The sequence below is a fragment of the Moschus berezovskii genome, chromosome 10 (assembly GCF_049115385.1).
Source record: "Moschus berezovskii isolate FMDL1 chromosome 10, NW_MosBer_1.0, whole genome shotgun sequence".
In the NCBI taxonomy this organism is placed as follows: Eukaryota; Metazoa; Chordata; class Mammalia; order Artiodactyla; family Moschidae; genus Moschus; species Moschus berezovskii.
In genome coordinates, this window is record NC_142469.1 from 47,871,393 (window position 1) to 47,892,463 (window position 21,071).

Here is a 21,071-nt window from a genome sequence, read left to right on the forward strand (position 1 = left end):
GGTTTCTTAAAAGGATGTATTAATCTACCTTAAGAAATGTATTCTCTGCTTCCAAAATACCTCTTAAAGCAGGGGGACAAAAATTGCTGCAATCAAACTTTACTTAAGATTATTCATGTCAGCAAAATGATCTAGGAAGCTCCAAAACCCTTGTTTTCCCCAAAAGACATCCAAATACAACCAAAACCTGGCTATAATAAACTTGCAGGAGGGTGAGGCCAGGAGGGGCATGCATCTCACTTCTGCGGACCCCTCAAGGGGCATCAGCCTGCCATGTTTCTCCTACACTGCCCCTAATTTCTTCTAGTTTCTTTTAGTTTTTTCTCTCTTATCTTGACAATATCCTTTGATCTTTCTATTTTCCATTTTTACTCTCATATTTTTAATTCCAAAGATCCTCTTTTATCCTTTTAATGTCTTTTTTTTTTTTTTAATAACAACCCATTCTCATGTTACTGATGCAGTACGCTATATTAAGTCATCCAGGACATTAATGGTAGTTAAAAAAAAGTTTTTTTTTCCTCCCTGAATTTTGCCTATTTTCTCCAGATATCATTTCTTCTTCTTTGTTGATTTTGGTCTCTGCTTTTATGTTAGAGACTCAAATTTGGTGAAGTTCTTATTTATTTTGGCCACACCACATAGCATGTGGGATCTTAGTTCCCAGACCAAACCCGTACCCTCTGCAGTGGAAGTGTGGAGTCCGAACCACTGGACCGCCAGGGAGTTCCCTAGTGGTCCTTAAAATGTGACTGGAAGCTTTCTGTGTGTGGGCAGCCTTGTCACTGGTGGGGGATCTTGCTGGGCCTTTCACGTGAACCCCACCTGTCCAGGTGTGTAGATTTTTTCTCCCTACGATGTCCTGCCTGGGGGTCTAAGTCTCCCTGCAAACAGTCTGATGGCTGAATAGGGTGGGCTCTGAGGGTCTCACTCTTAAGGGTATAAGTTTTTCTGGATCTGGTTTTGGGTACAGCATCTCCACCCTCAGCTGGGTTGTGTTGAGGGGCCATCACCAGCAGCACGGGAGTGGGAAGGGGTCTGGTCTTTTGTTCTTAGTCCCCCCTCACTTCCACTTTTAGAGATTCCCAAAGTCTCTAGTTTCATGGTATGAAGTGTGTGCTCCATGGGATCCCTAACTTCAGAATAAACGTTCAGGTTTTAGGAGTCCACCAGATCAGTTTCCTCTTGTCCACTGGCCCATGTGCTTTGCAGATTCTACAATTTTGTTACTTTTATCTCCTCTTCCTCCTGTTTCTCCAGTGCGTTTGTGTCATTTAGATTCCCTTTTCCTTACTACAGCTATTCATTCATTCATTCATTCTAGGCACTAGTCTAACATCTTGACTTTATGTCAGTTCTAACTCATTCAATCCTCACAACAGTAGTACTGTCTCCCATTTTACAGATGAGGGAAGTTAAAGCACAGAGTGGCTGAGTTTCTTGCTAAGAGTACAGATGTGGTCAAGCCAGAATTCTTGCTCTAAGCCACTGAGCATCACATGAAAGTTATATGTTTCTTGTTAAAATTTATTTTCATTGTAGTTTTTGCTATTCCCTTCTCTTCTAGTGTTCATATGAATATAACTCCCACAAACCAGGAGAAGATGGGCATCCCTCATTCGAGAGTCCCCCAGACTCTCTGGGTTTTGTACTAGTTCAGGATTGTTCCTGGTTTCAATCACTGGAAGGTCAGTAAAGGACCCATTCCTGATGGTGCTGCCATGTCCTGTCACTGCCAAAAGCCAGTAGTTCCTGCATCCCCACAGTATCCGAGAGTTCTCACCTGGCTGTTTTCCCGAGGCTTGCCTACAGCCCCCATGTGGTTCAAGAGAAGATCCCATCCTCCCACCCATTACCTGCAAGCAAGGCCTGGCTTTTTTCTCCCATTCCACAACAGACACACACAGTCGAGGGGCAAACTGCACAGCTAGGCTAAGGTAATCCTAATGGTTCTCAACACTTTCCTCAAACTGCTACTGCGAGTTTTTCAATCTTGAATATCTCATCTGGTGAGTTGCAACTCCAAGCAACACTTCCCCTCCAGAAAAATCCCTCCTCTTTACTAAAGGATGCAAAGTGAAGTTGCTCAGTCGTGTCTGACTCTTTGTGACCCCATGGTCTGTAGCCTACCATGCTCCTCCATCCGTGGGATTTTCCAGGCAAGAGTACTGGAGTGGGTTGCCATTTCCTTCTCCAGAGGATCTTCCTGACCCAGGGATCGAACCCGGGTCTCCCACATTGTAGGCAGACGCTTTACCATCTGAGCCACCAGGGAAATACGGCTAATTATACACCTAACCTATACAGATCTAGCCCCTTTGCCAGCTGGTTGCCTCTCTGTCCCTTAAATTCAGGATTTTCACATCCAGGGAAGTTCAGAGTCCCACCACTTTGACTTAACAGTTAACTACTTCTCCAGGCTTAACAGTTGCTAAATCCCTTTGGTATTGGCCCCTGGCTTCTCATGTGCTATCTTGGTTTCACCTTCATCAACTGAGGATACAAAACTCAGCCTAATCACTGATTTCTACAAGAACTTCAACCACATCAAGCATGTCACAATTTCTGTGGTCTTTCCTGAAGATCATGTCTGAGAGTGCTGTAGGGCTGAGGACCACATGCACAGTGTACAGCATCCTATGGTCTCTTCACCCTCCTGCCCCTGCTCTTCTCTTCTCCTACCTCTCCCCCTGTCTACCTTCTACTACTCAGTCACTTCTTGCTAGTTATGGTCCTTTAGCACACATTGCAGAACATTGCAATTATTCAGTTGTCCAGCTGCCCTCCCCAGGCAGCTACTGTGCCTGGGAGAAAGCAGAATCCATTCCCCACCTTCTCCAAAGGTGGGCTTAAGCCAATCAGCATATACTAGTGGCTGTCATTGGTTCAGGGATGGGGCATGGACCAGTTCCAGCCAATGAGATGAGGGGGATTCTGGCACAAAACTCTAGGAAAGGAACTTCTTAGCTCCTCTGTGGGAGGTACCTTGAGAAGCTCTCTCTTGTGTTAAATGTGAATGGGGAAATATGTAGCCTGGAAACAAGTGGAAGCCATATTGTGAGCGTGCTGAAAGCCAGACATGGGATGTTTCACACCAGCTGTTTGGTTGTATCGGGCTTCCCTTGTGGCTCAGCTGGGAAAGAATCTGCCTGCAATGCAGGAGACCTGGGTTCAATCCCTGGATTGGGAAGATCCCCTGGAGAAGGGAAAGGCTACCCACTCCAGTATTCTGGCCTAGAGAATTCCATGGACTATACAGTCCGTGGGGTCGCAAAGAGTTGGACACAACTGAGCAACTTTCACTTTCACCTCTGGTTATATCACTGAGTTGGGTCAGCTTCACTGAAAACTCACTGGACTCCCTGCCAATGAATGCTCTTTATTTTAAAGCCAATCCGAGGTGTTTTTTTGTTTTTTTTTTTCTGTTAATGTAACTTTACTTCTCTCTTCCTTCTTATTTCTCCCAGATTCAGTTTTCTGGGTTCAGCTTCTAACACAAGTGGGCTTGTCAAAGACATGGCTCATGGTAAAGCTGGTTATCCTTATAGAGAATTCATCAACTAGTTGCTTCTTATTCACCAACCAGCTGTTTTTAAATCTAAAGACAGTGAAAAAGTTTAGGCTGCATCATCTCATTTAAGTTCTGTTTCAAGGACAATGTTTGTGTTCTTGTCCTTTGATGACTAAAGGTCCCATCTTGGAGATCTTCCCTCAAGTAAAGGGAGATAGAACTTCAGAAGATCAACGACTTTATTACAGAAACTGAAACTGCAGGCAACCCACAACAGGCTATTCCCCAAGTGACATTTTTAAAATGTAGTTTCTCTTAGTTGGGCCCCCTGCTATGTCCTTCCTATTTTACACATACACACACCCCTTTCTGTAGAAATTGGGTCTAGAAGCAGTAACTATTATTAGCTAAATTGCATATACTCCTGTTCTTTTTTTTAAATTGAAGTATAGTTGATTTACAATGTTATGTTAGTTTCAGGTGTACAGCACAGTGATTCAGTTGTGTGTGTCTGTGTATGTATATATATAAATTCTTTTTCTGATTCTTTTTCCTTATAGTTTATTATAAAATATTGAGTATAGTTCCCTGTGTTATACAGTATGTCCTTGTGGGTTCTGTTCAGTCGCTCAGTCGTGTCCGACACTTTGCGACCCCATGAACCGCAGCACACCAGGCCTCCCTGTCCATCACCAACTCCTGGAGTTCACTCAAACTCATGTCCATCGAGTCGGTGATGCCATCCAACCAGCTCATCCTCTGTTGTCCCCTTCTCCTCCTGCCCTCAATCTTTCCCAGCATCAGGGTCTTTTCAAATGAGTCAGCTCTGTGCATCAGGTGGCCAAAGTATTGGAGTTTCAGCTTCAACATCAGTCCTTCCAATGAACACCCAGGACTGATCTCCTTTAGGATGGACTGGTTGGATCTCCTTGCAGTCCAAGGGACTCTCAAGAATCTTCTCCAACACCACAGTTCAAAAGCATCAATTCTTTGGTGCTCAGCTTTCTTTATAGTCCAACTCTCACATCCATACATGACCACTGAAAAAACCATAGCCTTGACCAGACGGACCTTTGTTGGCAAAGTAATGTCTCTGCTTTTTAATATGCAGTCTAGGTTGGTCATAACTTTCCTTCCAAGGAGTAAGTGTCTTTTAATTTCATGGCTGCAGTCACCATCTGCAGTGATTTTGGAGCCCAGAAAAATCAAGTCAGCCACTGTTCCCACTGTTTCCCCATCTATTTCCCATGAAGTGATGGGACCGAATGCCATGATCTTAGTTTTCTGAATGTTGAGCTTTAAGCCAACTTTTTCACTCTCCTCTTTCACTCTCATCAAGAGGCTCTTTAGTTCTTCACTTTCTGCCATAAGGGTGGTGTCATCTGTATGTCTGAGGTTATTGATATTTCTCCCAGCAATCTTGATTCCAGCTTGTGCTTCCTTCAGCCCAGCATTTCTCATGATGTACTCTGCATATAAGTTAAATAAGCAGGGTGACAATATACAGCCTTGACGGACTCCTTTTCCTATTTGGAACCAGTCTGTTGTTCCATGTCCAGTTCTAACTGTTGCTTCCTGACCTGCATATAGGTTTCTCAAGAGGCAGGTCAGGTGGTCTGGTATTCCCATCTCTTTCAGAATTTTCCACAGTATATGGTGATCCACAGAGTCAAAGGCTTTGGCATAGTCAATAAAGCAGAAATAGGTGTTTTTCTGGAACTCTCTTGCTTTTTCGATGATCCAGAGGATGTTGGCAATTTGATCTCTGGTTCCTCTGTCTTTTCTAAATCCAGCTTGAACATCTGGAATTTCATGGTTCACGTATTGCTGAAACCTGGCTTGGGTGGTTTATCTATTTTATATATAGTAATGTGTATGTGTTAATCTCAAACTCCTAATTTATCCTTCCTCCTGCCTTTTCCTCTTTGGTAACCATACATTTGCTGTCTATGTCTGTGGTTCTATTTATGTTTTGTGAGTTCATTTGTATCTTTTATTTTTAGATTCTATATATAAGTCATATCAGGATATTTGTCTTTCCCTGTCTGGCGTACTTTGCTTAGTATGATAATCTCTGCTACTGCTGCTAAGTCACTTCAGTCGTGTCCAACTCTGTGTGACCCCATGATAATCTCTAGATCCATCCATATTCCTGCAAATGGCATCATTTCTTTCTATTTGGCTGAGTAATATTACATTGTGTGTGTGTATACACTACATCTTCTTTATCCATTCATCTGTTGATGGACAGTTAGGTTGCTTGCGTGTCTTGGTTATTGTAAATATTGCTGCAACGAATATTGGAGTGTGTGTGCCTTTTCCAATTAGAATTTTCTCTGGATATATGCCCAGGAGTGGGATTGCAGGATGAAATGGTATTAGTAACTTTATTTTTAGTTTTTTAAAGAACTTTCATATTGTTTTCATAGTGGCTGTACCAATTAACATTCCCACTAATAGTGTAGGAGGGTTCCTTTTTCTTCACACCCTCTCCAGCATTTGTTATTTGTAGACTTTTTGATGATAGCCATTGTGACTGGAGGGAGGTTATACCTCATTGTAGTTTGGATTTGGATTAATCTAATTATTAGTGATGTTGAGCATCTTTTCATGTGCCTGCTGGCCATCTGTATGTATTCTTGGAGAAATGTCTATTTTCATCTTTTTTCTATTTTTTGATTGGGTTATTTATTTATTGACTGATATTGAGCTGTATGAGCTGTTTGTATATTTTGGAAATTAATCCCTTGTCAGATGCATCATTTGCAAACATTTTCTCCCATTCTGTAGGCTATCTTTTCATTTTTTATATAGTTTCCTTTGCTATGCAAAAGATTTTAAGTTTAATTAGGTCATTTGTTTATTTTTATTTTTTACCTCCATTACTCTATCTGGGAGATGGATCCAAAAAGATATTGCTGTGATTTATATCAAAGAGTGTTCTGCCTATGCTTTCCTCTAGGATTTTATAGTATCCACTCTTATGTTTAGGTCTTTAAACCATTTTGAATTTATTTTTGTATATTGTGTTAGAGAATGTTCTAATTTCCTTCTTTTACATGTAGCTATTCAGTTTTCCCAGTACCACTTATTGAAGAGACTGTCTTTTCTCCATTGTATATTCTTGCTTCCCTTGTTATAGATTAATTGACCATAGATGTGTGTTTATTTCTGAAATGTCTATCCTGTTCCATTGATCTATGTTTCTGTTTTCATGCCAGTACCATACTGTTTTGATTACTGTAGCGTTGAGTATAATCTGAAATCAGGGAGTCTGATTCTTCCAGCTCTGCTTTTCTTTCTCAAGATTGCTTTGGCTATTCAGGTAAAAGAAAAAGAGAGAGAATATTGCATACACTCTTTGCTTTATTTGAAGTCTCTTTTTCTGTCCTGTTGGAGTATATATACAGATTTCACTGAGGCTCACTTTCTCCAATTCGAGGAGTTTCTCAGCACTCCAACATTGGTTTCTCATATTTAACTTAGGGAAAATATTTTTGGAGGTAGAAGGAAAACTAGAAAATAGCCAAAAGTGTTGGAGAGTGTTGAATTCTGAATAAGAATGCATCAGTTTCAAACAAACATGGTTCAAAGCAGTAATGATCCCAAGGAGATAGCATTTTCAGAGCATAAAGGAGGCAGGAGATAGGAAATGGAAGTCATCTGTTCAATTTTAACAAATTAAGATTTTTTTTTTTTTTTCTGATGGCAGATATCCAAAATCAATCCTTTTTGGGGTGGGGGAAAAGAAGGAATTGGGTGTAAAGGACTATACTAATATTGATTAAAATTAGGTCACTTTTTTAACCCCTAATTTCTTTTATTAATTAAGCTTAAATTACTTGTTGATTTCCTACTACAGACCAGACACATATTGGGGATTTAGTGGAGAGCAAACCTACCTCCCTGGCAGCTTACAATCTACAGACTAGTAACCAAAGAAAAAGCTCTGGCTGTTGTCCCCCACAGCTCTGCTGGCTGTCAGCACACACCGTCACTGTACCAACCCTGTTACCAGACACTGCCCTTGGGATGAGGGTCGCCAGACTTGCTACCACCAAAACTGCCAGGTCCTAAGACAAATATTTCCACTAAGTCAATCCCTGAATATCAGCCAAGGCCACAGGCCCAGAGCCACAAAGTCAGAGGCTCCATCTGAAAGGAACTATGTTTTAGGCCCAGGAGAATTGGAATGAGTCACTTTTTCCTTGGATGGGAGTGATTTTAACTTCATTTGATCACCTTTCCCCCTCCTCAACTCTTTTATCTTTAAAATTTGGCTTTACTGAAACAAGACTACGTATTATCAGGTCTTAAAGGACCCCATAGACTGTGGAAGCTCTTGGGCATGGAAGGATAGGGAGCCTGTCCCTGATTTTGTGTTAGTTGTGCTGAGCATGATGCATGGACTCAAAGATATGAGGTGATGATGAAGCTGAGTGGGGGACAGAAGGATAACCTGAATGAGTTGAGGAGCAGTCTTCAAGCTTAAAGCACTGGCTGAGGCCATGGCTGAAGGTAGCCTACAACCACTAAAGGATTAATTATTATTTCATTGATGAAAAGGAGTTGAGATTTAAGATTTATGAGAATTATAAGCAAATATGCTTGCAGATGTGATAAGAAAAAATTGTCACTAATCAACTAATTCACATTAACTTTTTATTACCACAAAAGTAAATCTTCCTTTATAGAAAATATAAAAAAGAAAGATTAAGAAGATGGAAATTACTCATAATCCTATCACCAAGTGATCATCACTATTACCATAGTGATGTGTTCAGTATTTGCAAATTGTTATTTTTCAAAATAAGATTCTATTCTGCGTATTCTTTTGTAACTTGTGTTTTTTCATGTCATGGCCTTCAATGGCCTCCTTTTTGGTGGTTATGTTGTATATTCTATAGTGTGGACATGTGACTGTTGTTCAGTCACTAAGTCATGTCTAATGTTTTGTGACCCCATGGACTATAGCATGCAGGCTCCTCTGTCCTTCACTATCTCCCAGAGTTTGCTCAGATTCATGTCCATTGAGTAGGTGATGCTATCTAACCATCTTATCCTGTTGCCCCCTTCTCCTTTTGCTGTCAATCTTTCCCAGCATCAGGGTCTTTTCCAGTGAGTCAGCTCTTCGCACCAGGTGGCCAGAGTATTGAAGCTTCAGCTTCAGCATCAGTCCTTCCAGTGGATATTCAGGGTTGATTTCCTTTTGGATGGACTGGTTGGATCTCCTTGCTGTTCAAGGGACTCTCAAGAGTCTTCTCCTGCACCACAGTTCAAAAGCATCAGTTCTTCAGCATTCAGCCTTCTTTATGGTCTAACTCTTACATCCGTACATGACTAAGCTTTGACTATAGGGACCTTTGTCAACAAATGATGTCTCTGTTTTTTAATACTCTGTCTAGATTTGTTATAGTTTTCCTTCCAAGGAGCGAGTGTCTTCATGATACATTAACTAATCTCTTTTTATTCATCCTTGAGGTTGTTTCCTGTTTAACCTCACTACAAAGAGCAGTTTTGCTTTTCATTTCCAAAGATTCCTGCTTGTATAGTTTAAATAAAGATCTGGCCCCTTGGAAGGCAGAGCTTTGAATTGAAGAAGTGGCAGTTTGGGGAAACCAAGAAATCTGGGTCTACAAATTGTTTCTCTTGTCTGACTAATCAAGTTAACCATTTGCCTCAACTTCCCCTCTGGCAAAATGCGATCATGAGCCTCATGCCTTCCCTAATGCTGAATTTCTCAAATTCTCAGGAACATTTAGGGAAAAGTCTGCTTTGAATGATATAGAAGCAGTGTCATGGGGCCTCTTGAGTATGGAAAACGGGACTCCTTTTGTCACTTCAGGGATGGAATCTTGGCCTTTAAAACTTTCCTGTTCTTTCTCCATGCTCTCTCCTCCACTGTTACCATCCCAAACTGACAGTTCAAAGCACTAGTTTATTAGATCTTATTCTCATGAAAGAGAGGGTGCTTTTTCCCCCTTAGTAGTCATGGCTATAGCCACAACCACAGCTGAATTCACGTCCAATCCAAAGTATTAGTCTGTCCCAGCCCAGCAGGTAAAGCAATTTATCGGGCTGTAGAACATCAGGACAATAAGAGACCACAAAGGTGTTCTAGTCTCCTACTCCCATCCCTACATTATAGAGAGTGATTCGCCCAGTGTTATTTGGTTAATGGCAGAGCTGAAACAGGAGCAGTTCCAGGAGGCTGTGTGACCAGATGACTAAGTACTGTGCCTTTGGGACAAACAGCCTGGGTCAGTCTTGTATCTAACACTTCTGAGCTATGTACTTGAGGAACTTATTTAAAATCCTCAAGTCTCAGTTTCCTTATCTGTAAAATGGGGTTGATACTCTTAATACTTACTTCATAGGGTTGCTGTAAATGAGATAACATATGAAAAGGACTGGTACATAATATATCCCCAGTAAATGTTGGCTATTATGATAACAAGGGTTGTTTTTTCTATAGCACTAATGCCCTTGTCCAGGACACAGTCCTAGCTCTTTACCTGATTCTTGTGTTGGAACCACAGCTCTTCACCAGAAGCTGACAGAGGAGGATTACTCTTCAGATAGAAGCTACTCTAAGGTTTGTGTTTGGGAGGCCCTAAAGTTATCCTGCTCCCTCTGGACACTTCTTGCTTACCACAAATCCAGTAGCATTTGTATGGAAACAGTGGAGCATGCTGCCTGTGGTCTGAGACAGAAATGTAACCACAGCACTAAAGAAAATTGACAACATGGCACAGCCTAAGCATCCTGACCATAGCCCAGGGATGTAGCCCGAGACCTGGAGATACATTAGCTTGGAAGGGCCCCTTTTCTTCCCACAGACCCCTGAGCTTGTCTGCAACCATCCTACCAAATTTCTTTTCTCTTATGTGTTTGACTTAAATTTTTCTTGGAATTAAAAACATGAACTTAATTACTTAAGACTTATAGTCATGGTTGCCTAAAGAAAGAAATCCCAGTAAAATTACTGATTTTTAAAAATCTAGCTGCCATCTGTCTAGTTTTTTAAAGCAAGTCAAGTTTAGTTAATTTCTATTTTAAGCCTCATATGCGATTTACCTGTGCTGCCAATGCCTCTATCCCAGACACCCTTGACTTAAGGACAGGTCTTGTGGGCCCCAAGGACTGGAATCACAAACCCTCACAGAAGTGGGTAGGACAACGGAAAATTCCTTTATTTCAGGCAGATCCTACCAAGTCTTTTTCTTCTTTTACCAGATTTGGGAAATAGTCTTGATTATTTAGGAAAATTTTATCTGACTTCTCTGAAGAATCATTTTAAAGTGAAGACTGGTCATCTCAGGCGAACATACTTCGCTGAGTGTAGTGTAGGATTATGTTCAAGGCCATGGGCATAAAATACTACCACTGCTGGCCAAGCGGAAATCATCCATTGGGTCCTGTTTTCTTTCCTCCTCCTCTTCCTCTCCCTCTTTAATGAAATAAACTTGTATTAAATGAGCAAAATGAAAAACTACCAAACTTGCCTTTTCCCACACGAAGCAAAACAACAAAATTACATGATTAAGTAAACTAAAGTGGTGAATTTACTTCTTGCTCAATAAGTGCAATGCTTTGATTTCAGAAAAATTTAACTTTTTTCTATGTTTATAGTCTGAGGAGGGAGATTTCTTATTTCTTTCTTATGGGACTCTGTATATATATTCAGAAAAACCTCAAGTTGTAATTTCAACTTTTCACTCTCAGTAACTGTCCAAGTTGTGGCCTAAACCTTAATTAGCCCTGGTTAATGTTTGGTCCTGGCTAAATTTGCTTGTTGCTCATCTCCAATAGTAAGCCTGTGGGTGGTCACATATTAAATGGATTTTGTAGGAAATACTTGGGAATAAAACGTAAGGATGGGGTGAAAGAGGTGGGCAATAGGGAGCCTTGCTCCACTTAACAAAGAAAAGAAGAAAAAGTCCCTTTACCAGTATAAATTGATTTGCCACAGAGAATATAATAGGGCATGGAGGGTGAATAGCAGCCCTTCTCCCATATGAGGACCATTCTACCCCATGAAGCCCCTATCATACTTATGAGTATAAGCCATGTTTACACTTCTGCATTTACACACAGGTCCAGGGCCCAGGTCAGTGCCCTGTTTAAAAGAACTAACCATATGCATTGTATACAGCTGTATACATATGGCCATGGTATGCTCACCTGTGTAGGCACACTCTTCTGGCAAATGCAGTCTCCTAAACAATGATGTTCATTAGAATAATTCTTTTTGTTTTATTTGTCCAAGGTCAAACATTCACTCTTTCAGATCACCGGTATCTTATAAGCCCGGTCCTGGCTCACACTGCTGCAGGACTGGGACAAAGAGATGATGTTACAGTCTGGTTTCCATGGCAACAGAGGAGGGGTAATGAAAACCGAAATGTTGGAAACACCCATTCTGACAATTGTAACATAATTCAGGTTATTACAAGGATGTAACTACTAAAGAAGCAGAAGTGTCATTACCTTGCAGCTCATGTCCGCAAAAAAGCTACACTGCACATTTCTCTAGCTGGGCTGCTAAGAGGAAGGAAACACACACACACACACACACACACACACACACACACACTCGCGCGCGCCTCGTTTTCTGCATGTAAAATGTGTGTGTTCTTTAAAAGCCAGTGGTTGGCTGGTTTTCCGGACATGATGTGGTTGAAGCTGTCATCGTAATGGAAATTCATTGCTGTAGCTATGGTAAATCGAGTTTTCTGCCTGTGCTGAATGCATTAGTCTAATGAGATGTTTGCAGCCGGAGAGCAGGGCTGCTGGAGACTAACTATGAGCTACTAACACACGGGTGGAAGATTAGCTTTTGCAACACTCGGTTTGCATGTACTGAAAGTCATCTGTCTTCTGAGTCAACATTCCTGGCCTGGTAAAGAACCTGATCAGGGCTCTGGTGCACGAACTGTAGGTAAGGGAGATGCACAATCGGTGGGTGTGCCGCTGACATGGGATCCTTCTCTTTTCACTATCAGCGTGACAGTTTACCTGTTTCAGATCTCCTGGGTTGCATGTCTACCTTTATGACAACGCACAAGCATCCTGCACTAAAACTGCTGAGGCTGGCAGGTAAACTTTAGTTCCTCCTACTCAGAATGCAGTGATTTCTTGGCCAGATCTCAGAGGGGGAGATGTGGTATAGAATTATATAGTTTATCCATTTGGTGTGCATACACTACTTTCACTCTGCATTTGAATATGTAGAGAGTTACTGTTTTTCCCAAATGTGAATTCAAATAATTGGTTCGTTTTTTTTTGGCATGGTGATTTCACTTTTTTTGTTTTTTAATTATAAAAAATTACAGTATGTCTTGAGATAAAATATATTAGCCTAAAATTTAACATTTATAGTCAATATGTTGTGAACATGCAAGAGTGGTTTTTAACACTGAATTTTGTTTTTTATATCTCAGATGGAATATTTCATATGTCTTTGTGTTGGTTTTTCCTAATTTACCAGGATAGATGAGAGTACTATTTATTGCTGGTTGCTGGTGTTGGTTAGTTTTGGCAAAAAAAAAAAAAAAAACACAACAAAAACACAAAAAACCCCCAGGTGATTGTGGAATGTCAGGAACAGTTTACCCAAGTTCAAATACAGAGTCACCTCCTTCCCAGGTGGGGCTTTTTGTGACTTGAATCCAGCAGCATGAAGCTGCCTATCCAGGTTGCTTGCCGAACAGGACAGGACAGTGAATGAGGGTGAGGGGCCAGTTGCAAGGGAATCATTTCATTGATGGTTCAGGTGCAAAGTCAAAAGTTCTTTCCACTACCTGTCACAGTTTAGGAGAAGAAGCTCTGGATTCTACAAAGATACTCAAGAGGGTCAAGACGATCAGTAGCTTCCTGAGAAAGTGGCTTTTGGGTTAGTTTCAGAAATTGTGGTATTTGAGAAAGTAATCCAGTCACTTCAGAATCCAGACATTTGTTGTATATTTTGTTTTTCTTCTTTTTCAGAGGAACCGTTTTTGAAAACTGAGAAACATAGTTCTTTTTCATCCTCACGACTTTTTTTTTTTTAATAGGCTATTTGGAGTGAAAGCATAAAATAACTTTGAAGGAATTTACAGTGTGGAAAAGTAAACTACCTAGGGTGCAATATTCCTGTGCAGCAATTTTGTGTGTGTGTTGTTTGGTAAAACTAGCCTGAAGAAATGAAGCGGGTATTTGAGCAAAAGCACTCGGTGAAAATTACCTAGCAAAGCAGTAATGAATCGTCTAAACTCAAATAAAATGTGAAGCTAGAACCTTCGGTTTTAGGGAATTTGTTTGGTGACTTCACAGTCTTTATCTTTCAAACATATTTGTGACAGATAATTTAAAAAATATGACTGTACTTTCTTTATCTCTATAAGTTGTGTATGTGGAGAGGCTATGTATTATTTTGGTAAATTTATGTCTGCTTGATTTGTGGAATTAGAAGAAAAGTGAAAATTCCACAAACACCTAGTTCTTTTATGTTTAACATGTTTAAATTTCTTCCCTGTGACACTTAAAACTTTTATTTTGCTGCCAGTGCTCACCGCCCAAAACAACAACAAAAACCTAACAAGTAAATGAACAATAATAGAAAGAAAACAAGAATAAATGGCTTTTGGTCATTTATTTGCTTTTGGTGGTGTGTTTTAGAGGCAAGTGAAACCAGCAGAAGCAGTTTCACTTTCTACAGTTCTTGGTTTCTGGGGTTTGGGGTCGGAGGGGCTCTTCCAGCAGCAGGTAATACAAGCAGTCGAGCTGCTAGAACACAAGCCAGCCTCAGGTACTGTCTCTGCTCTAAAACTTTTGTGTTGAAAATTAAAAAAATAATGACTTTTTAAATGTGAAATAATGTTTCCTTATTATAAAAATTCAAGCGATGCCCCAAGTACAAACATAGGATTTCTGTTTTTTTAATTTTAAACTTTAATTGATGTGAAAAATCAAAAGCAGAAACCTTTTATATTGTGGCTGCTTTTATGTATTTTTAAATCTTAATTTTGGACCTTAAACACTTCGACAAGTTTAAGGAAACATTGCTGAAGTGCCCTTTAAACAAGGGATGTCCAGAGAGAAATCATCTTTATGCACACGTGGGGAGTTAGATTTTACAGGGTTTGGTAGGTTTGTTTACAGTCTGGCGCTGTGGGCGGACACATCACACATGTTCACTCGCTCCTGAGGACTCTTTAGAGCGAACGCGGGTCGGGCAGAGGTGAGGCGGGGCTCAAAACTGGCACCCTGGGGCCCAGGCAGAGCTCCGCGGGTTGAGGTTCCTCCCAAGGCTTTACCCCTGGAAGCCGCAGCGTCGCCCCGACGCCAGGTGGCCCGGCGTGCTTACCCCGATCCACCCGTCCCGGCGAGAGCAGGAGACCTGGGACCTTAAGAGCCGAGACACCTCCAGTTTCATTCCCTGAGGCTTCTCCTCCACCGAGCCTCTGCTTTTATTTGGGGATGGTGTGGGAGAGAAAAGAAAAGAGATGAGCAAAGACTCTTTTCCATCAAAGTATCCAGGGGCATACAATTTGGTCTAACATTTTGGAGATCAAGTTTGTAAAAGCCGTCCCTTTTGGTGTGAGCACATGTGCTTCTTCATTTCCGTGGGCAAATCTGACATTTCTAGGAGAGAACTTTGTGTGAGTGCCCCCTGGACATCTTACTTCTTAATCCTTCAGTCTCTCAAAAGGCTTTTTTAAGATTTAGGTGTTTTTAATGCTTTTGTTGCTTTCAAAGGCAGACAGGTGAGGAGAGGCAAGGGAGATTAAAAACAGCCACTGGGAGAAAAAGCAAATGGTTTGGTACCTATATAATCTAACAGAAGCCACCACTGTGTCTAGTAAATTACTCTAAATTTTAATTAATGAGTCACAAAAGTCACACCATAAGCTTTAAAAATTACCCCTTTATCAATAAGGTGATAATTAACTTTCTCTGGAATTAGCAATTCTCTCAGCCCCGGGCAGTACGCAGCCTAGTAAATTCTCTGGAAACTTGCCAATTTTTAACAATTGGTCTTTTGGCAAACCTACTGGATTTTAATTCAAATGTCTATTGTGACATTTTCTAACGTGATTCAGAGACCATTAGGATCACCCAAATTGTGGTAAAATTTCTGAAGTTTGAAAGAGTGGCTCAGAGTGTTTGGACTGTTTTTGCATCTGTCGCTTTGTCTTTCTTCATTTTCCTTTTCTACCTTTCCCCCGCGGCCCGGCCCCCACCCCCGAAAAAAAAACCTCTGCATTTGCAAGAACGCCACAAGCTAGTCTCTGCTGTAAATCTCGGCTAGAATCTCTGCTGTAAATCTATGTGGTGAAGCCTGCGTTTGTTGCTACGTACAGACCAAGTTCGAGTGTTTGGCTATGAGCCCACGTGGTTCTAAGTGTTTTTCATTGTCGTTGCGTTCATCTCGGTTTCAGTTCTGGCAAGGGTTCGTTCCTCAATATGTCTGCAAACTCTCACCCGCGGTTTGTCCGATGCCGAGATTGACTGAGACTGATTAGAGGAGCTGCAGGCCATTTTCGACGTGCTCGGGGCTGTTTGAAATCCGGTTTATTCTGAGCTATGTGGATTTACGCCTGTGGAGGCAGAGGAGCCCTGAGCAGCCTGCTTTACCACGAACCCTTCCCTACCACACACTCCCGGGGCTGCTGGTCACTTGTGGGTGGTATTCAGGGGCAGCCTGAGGAGGGACGCTGTTATCCGGCCACAGAGGCTGGAAGGCAAGTGGTGATGGGTGTAGATTGCTCCTTCCAGGAGTCAGACCTCTCTCTTCACCCTCTGGGTTCTTTAAACATTAGCATCGGTGAGCTGTTATTTCTCTCAGTCAAGAGGGCTGGATAGGAAGGGATGCTGGAGACAAAGCTTCCTGCTGGATTAAGCTGGCAGTTCTGACGCAGTCAAGAACATTCCTCCCTTGGCGGGGTGGGGAATGGAGAGGAACAGCCAGCAGAATTTGTACATTCTGGAATAAATCAGCATTTTTCAATCTGAAGAGTCACTTTGCCACCACTGAGGTAAAACACCTCTTGCTTCTTGCAGTGATTGCCTCGTGGACTACTGTTATAGCCCAGAAAGGAATTTATTACCCAGTGGCAGTTCTCACTTTGCATTAAGCTGAAAAGTCATTCCACCAAGTCTGTGTGATACCCTGAGTAACCAGAGTGTATTCTCAGATCCACAACGGGGGCTTCCCTGGGATTGCTGTCGTTACTGTTTGACCAGTTGTGATTTACAGAGAATTGTAGAAACGCTTCTTTACCATCCCACCAGCTCAGACACGTTCTCCCTGAATTTTTATTTGTGGGGAGGCAGGTGTGCATTTCTTTGTCATCAGCTGCATTTATTGATCACGTAAGTGGAAACTGGTCCCAGTGTTGCTCCTTTTTTTTTTTCCCCTTCATGTTAGTACTTTTTAGGAAAGATTGCACCCTCCTTTGAGCCCTTTGGGGAAGGGGTTGGGCTGAGGAGTGGTGGCCTTCCTGTCTCCATAGGGCATTCAGCACAGAAGCAGAGGAGTGGAGTTGGCTGTTGTGAGAAAATTAACGTGCCAGGGAGAAATAGTGTCGTTGCTGTACTTTGAAAGACGGTGATGTTGTCTGGTTAGCTCCATGACTGTGACTCAACTTTTGGGAGCTGAATCTTTAGTAACGAAAGCCTTTGCCCTTTTTGTCTCTCTGTGCTGACCATTCAAGAGCAAAAGCCCCAATTCTTTCAAAGCAGAAACTTATGGCTGAAATTCATTCGAATGAAACAGACAGCCTTTCATCAAGATGGGCATTAACCTTGGGAGCAAATGCTGATCTGGGCAAAGCAAAGAATTATACGAGTTGGGTCCTAGTCCATCCCAGGGAAAATAGCACTGAACCAAGGTAAAAACCAAGGGAGAGAGCCTGTTTCATCCCTCTTCCAACGAGGACTTGACCATTACCCTCTCTTCCTATATCCCTTGGTGCCGTTCAGAAAGGATTCAGTAAGAGCCGACAGTAGCTCATGGCTGTCAGCTCACAGAGCTTATGGGTCGTTTGTTTTCTTTGGGAAGGAAAGATTTTCTATGTTCCCTTTCACATTTGTCCACAAGTCATCCTGAGACATGGTTGTTCTGATGAGAAAACCAGGGTGGAACGCCAAGGAGTGTGTTTTTCTCTGGTGTCCCGAGCCAGGCCTTGAGCCCTCTTGCTGGACTGACGTTAACACTCAGCGGCCATGTGTCGGGGTCTGCCTTGAATGCAGCCTTTGAGTAGGCCTGGGGCTGGCGTCAGGATTTGAATCCTGTTTTGACAGAGTTTTGGTAAAAGAAAAAAGGAAGAATTGAGAAAAACCCAAGGTACAAAACAACTTTGGGGCATTCATGCTTTTTGTTTTGGAGCTGGTAGTTGGAGGTTGTGTTACTTAATTCCTTTAGGTCTAACCAATCCTAAACTATTACAAGCCAGTAGGAATCATTCTCATTCTTTGTGGCCTTCCAGAAAAGAGGCTGACCTCTTTTCTTCACAGCCTTTAAGATTTAGTGCCCTCACTGGTTGGGAAATTATGGTGATGTCAAGGTTTAATCAAACCATTAGCTTTTAAGATATGCTCTTTATTCTAAAGTGAATAACTCCTAAATTCACTTTATTCTAAAGTGAATAACTTTATCCTAAAGTGAATAATAAAATGTTGGGTGAGTCACTGGGTTTCTTGATCAGGAGAGAACTCCACTGTTGGAATGCAGTTCTATCATTTTTCAGTCCGGAGAAACCTGTGGTCACTGGTGTGATTCATGCTTTTGCCATTGTTGCCTGTGCTGGGGGCTTTGTTGTGAGATTTGGGGGTCAACGGCCATCTGTGCTTTCCCACTTCTATTGAGCATTCCCCCTTACAGATCCCAAAAGATACTCAAGCACATCTGATTTCACCACTTTACAATCTCATTTGCAAAGTTGCTTCAAGCGGAAAGCTGTAGAAAGCTTTAAATTTTGGTGTACATAATTATAAAGCATAGGAACAGTGGGGAAAAAAATCCATCTGGCTCTGAAATCATCACCTACAGTGTGAAAATATAGCCCTTGTATTGAGTGTTTGCAATGTAATTAATACTAAGTATTTAACATAAATAATAAGAGCAGACTGTAAGGTGAGACTGTGTTGGTGCCTAATGTGGAAATAGTTAATTGGTCCCACAGTGAGAAGCTGTACAACTGCTTTGTGTTAATGAGACCAAGTGAATATAAACTCTCTCCAGGGAATCAAAGTTAGAAACTGAAGTTGGGGTGCAATGTGTGTGGTGATGTGTGGGGGCCAAAGGTACACGATGCTATAAATGGACTGGTCCTTTCTTTCTATTGCCCTCCTTTTAGTTATGAAGTCATTTGGCATGAACCCAGTAAAGAATAAAGTACCTAAAATTCTCTGATAGCAGAATAAAGAAAAAGTACATTCAGAAAAGTTTGTCTTTTACACACATTTCCCTGGAAGCAGCCCAAGTCTGCTAGGATCAAGTGTGGAGAAACTGAGTTCCTACCAGTTGACTTGAGACCAGAGTAGTGCAGGATAAATTGGAAGTGCAGTCATTAAGGGGCTTCCCAGGTAGCTCAGCTGGTAAGGAACCCGCCTGCAATGTTGGAGACCCCAGTTGGATTCCTGGGTTGGGAAGGTCCACTGGAGAAGGGAGAGGCTATCCACTCTACTTCTTGGGCTCCCCTGGTGGCTCAGACAGTAAAGAATCCACCTGCAATGAGGGAGGTCTGGGTTCGATCCCTGGGCTGGGAAGATCCCCTGGAGGAGGGCATGGCAACCCACTCCAGTATTCTTGCCTGGAGAATCCCCATGGACAGAGGAGCCTGGCAGGCTACAGTCCATGGAGTCACAAAGAGTCAGTCACGACTAAGCACAGAACAGCACAGTCATTTAAAAAAAAAATCTGTTTCTCTTAGGCCACTGCTTTTATGACTATACTTGGCATTTTTAAGCCCAAGGAAAAAATATTTCCATGGGACCAAGACTTAGCTGGTCTTTGTAGATTTCCAACAGTGGACAGGGTGGTTTAGGTGGCTTCCTGGACAAAGTTAAGCAGTGTCCAGCTGCCCTTTGGTTGAGATTTCATCTATTCTGCTTGTGCACTTGCTAGATTTAGAACAGGATAAGAAGAATTTACACTGAGACCGTGGATCCACTTAAGTCTTGGACCATTTTCTAGCCAGCTCACCCCTCAGTGGAAGCTGGAAGGTTAAAATAATAGCCCAAATAATGATATTGAGGGAAAAACATCTGACATTTGAAGGGAAGACTTAAAAGTGAAAACATATACTCTGAGAAGCGGTCTCTAAGTGATCACAAGATTCTTTGACTGAATGGGTTTTGAAGTCTCCCTCCCAGGGCAAGCCTCAGTCTCTCCCCAATATTTCAGAAGTTGTTGGGAAGGTTGAAAGTGAAGTCACTCAGTCGTGTCCAACTCTCTGCGACCCCATGGACTGTTGCCTACCAGGCTCCTCCGTCCGTGGGATTCTCCAGGCAAGAGTACTGGAGTGGGTTGCCATTTCCTTCTCCAGGGATCTTTCCAACCCAGGGATCGAATCTGGGTCTCCCGCATTGGAGACAGACGCTTTAACCTCTGAGCCACCAGGGTTACTTGGGATAAATACATAAAGGTCAAAGGAGACAGTATATGGAAAAGGGCATTATAAACTGTAAAGTGCTGTACAAATGGTAATGTTCTTAGCCTCCTTAATCAATGGAAATTGATCAGAGACCAGGAAAGAAATTCAGGCAAGGCTTTATTGGGGCCCCTCCTGCAGAGCAAGGACAAGTAACAGGTTCCCTTGCTCCTTTGCTTACTCCCTGAGGAGGGGTAAGCTGGTTGCTTATATGGGGTGAGCTGTAGGGGTGTGTCCAAGGGTTGGGCAGAGTGGGGTTTGCCCACCCCTTTGGTGATGTGTGCAGGGGCCATGCATAGTACCCTGCTTTTGCTTCCAGCAGCTTTCTTTTGCTTCCCACTTTTAAGAAGTGGCAGTTGGGTTTTTGTTTTTTCTGTATCTCCTTGTCCATAATTTGCCTCAACTGCACATGCACATAGCTATTTTTAGTCCCATATAATTTCTTTGTCTTTTGTTGCGCCAGGAGACGTTTGTCCAGGTGCAAGCACAAAGCAAAGGGTGCCAGGTCCCAGCCTATCCCAGTAATATATGCCTGTTTCCATTTATTGAGCACCATGTGCTCAGGGGTGTTGAGGAAAGCACGAAACATGCTTTATCTCATCTGTCTGATTTAATCCACATAGTAAGTCAGTATGGGAGGGGCTGTTTTTACCTTCATTAACACAGATAAGGAAACCGAGGCTTAACTTGTCGTGGGTCACATGGTCCTGTGAAGTCTGCTGAGCCTGACCTTCAGTTTTGAAAAGCTGATGAAGTGTCTGTGTCTCTTCACCTGTGAGGGTGAAGAGAAAGAGTTCTTTCGTGCCTCAGTGCCAGCTGCTCCTGCTCAACCTGGCTGGGCTGCTCCTAGGTTCAGCAGGTTCCAAAAAGGAAATGATTCCTTGGTGTTTCCACTTGGAAAGCCATTTTTGATCCAGAGCGAA

General features: G+C 42.1%; 1 protein-coding gene across 10 annotated transcripts in view; it reads left to right on the forward strand.

Annotated features, from left to right (window-relative positions):
• Positions 1-12,210: 12,210 nt before the first annotated feature.
• Positions 12,211-21,071, forward strand: part of SCML4 (Scm polycomb group protein like 4) — a 108,136-nt gene continuing 99,275 nt past the window's right edge. For 5 of the 10 annotated variants that reach the window (XM_088840659.1, XM_088840665.1, XM_088840664.1 and 2 more), the window contains exons 1-2: positions 12,239-12,452; positions 12,539-12,610. In XM_088840659.1, coding sequence (XP_088696785.1) covers positions 12,553-12,610 — 58 coding nt within the window. In that variant the 5' untranslated portion in view covers positions 12,239-12,452; positions 12,539-12,552. The other 5 variants (XM_088840662.1, XM_088840666.1, XM_088840661.1 and 2 more) reach the window with 4 other exon arrangements.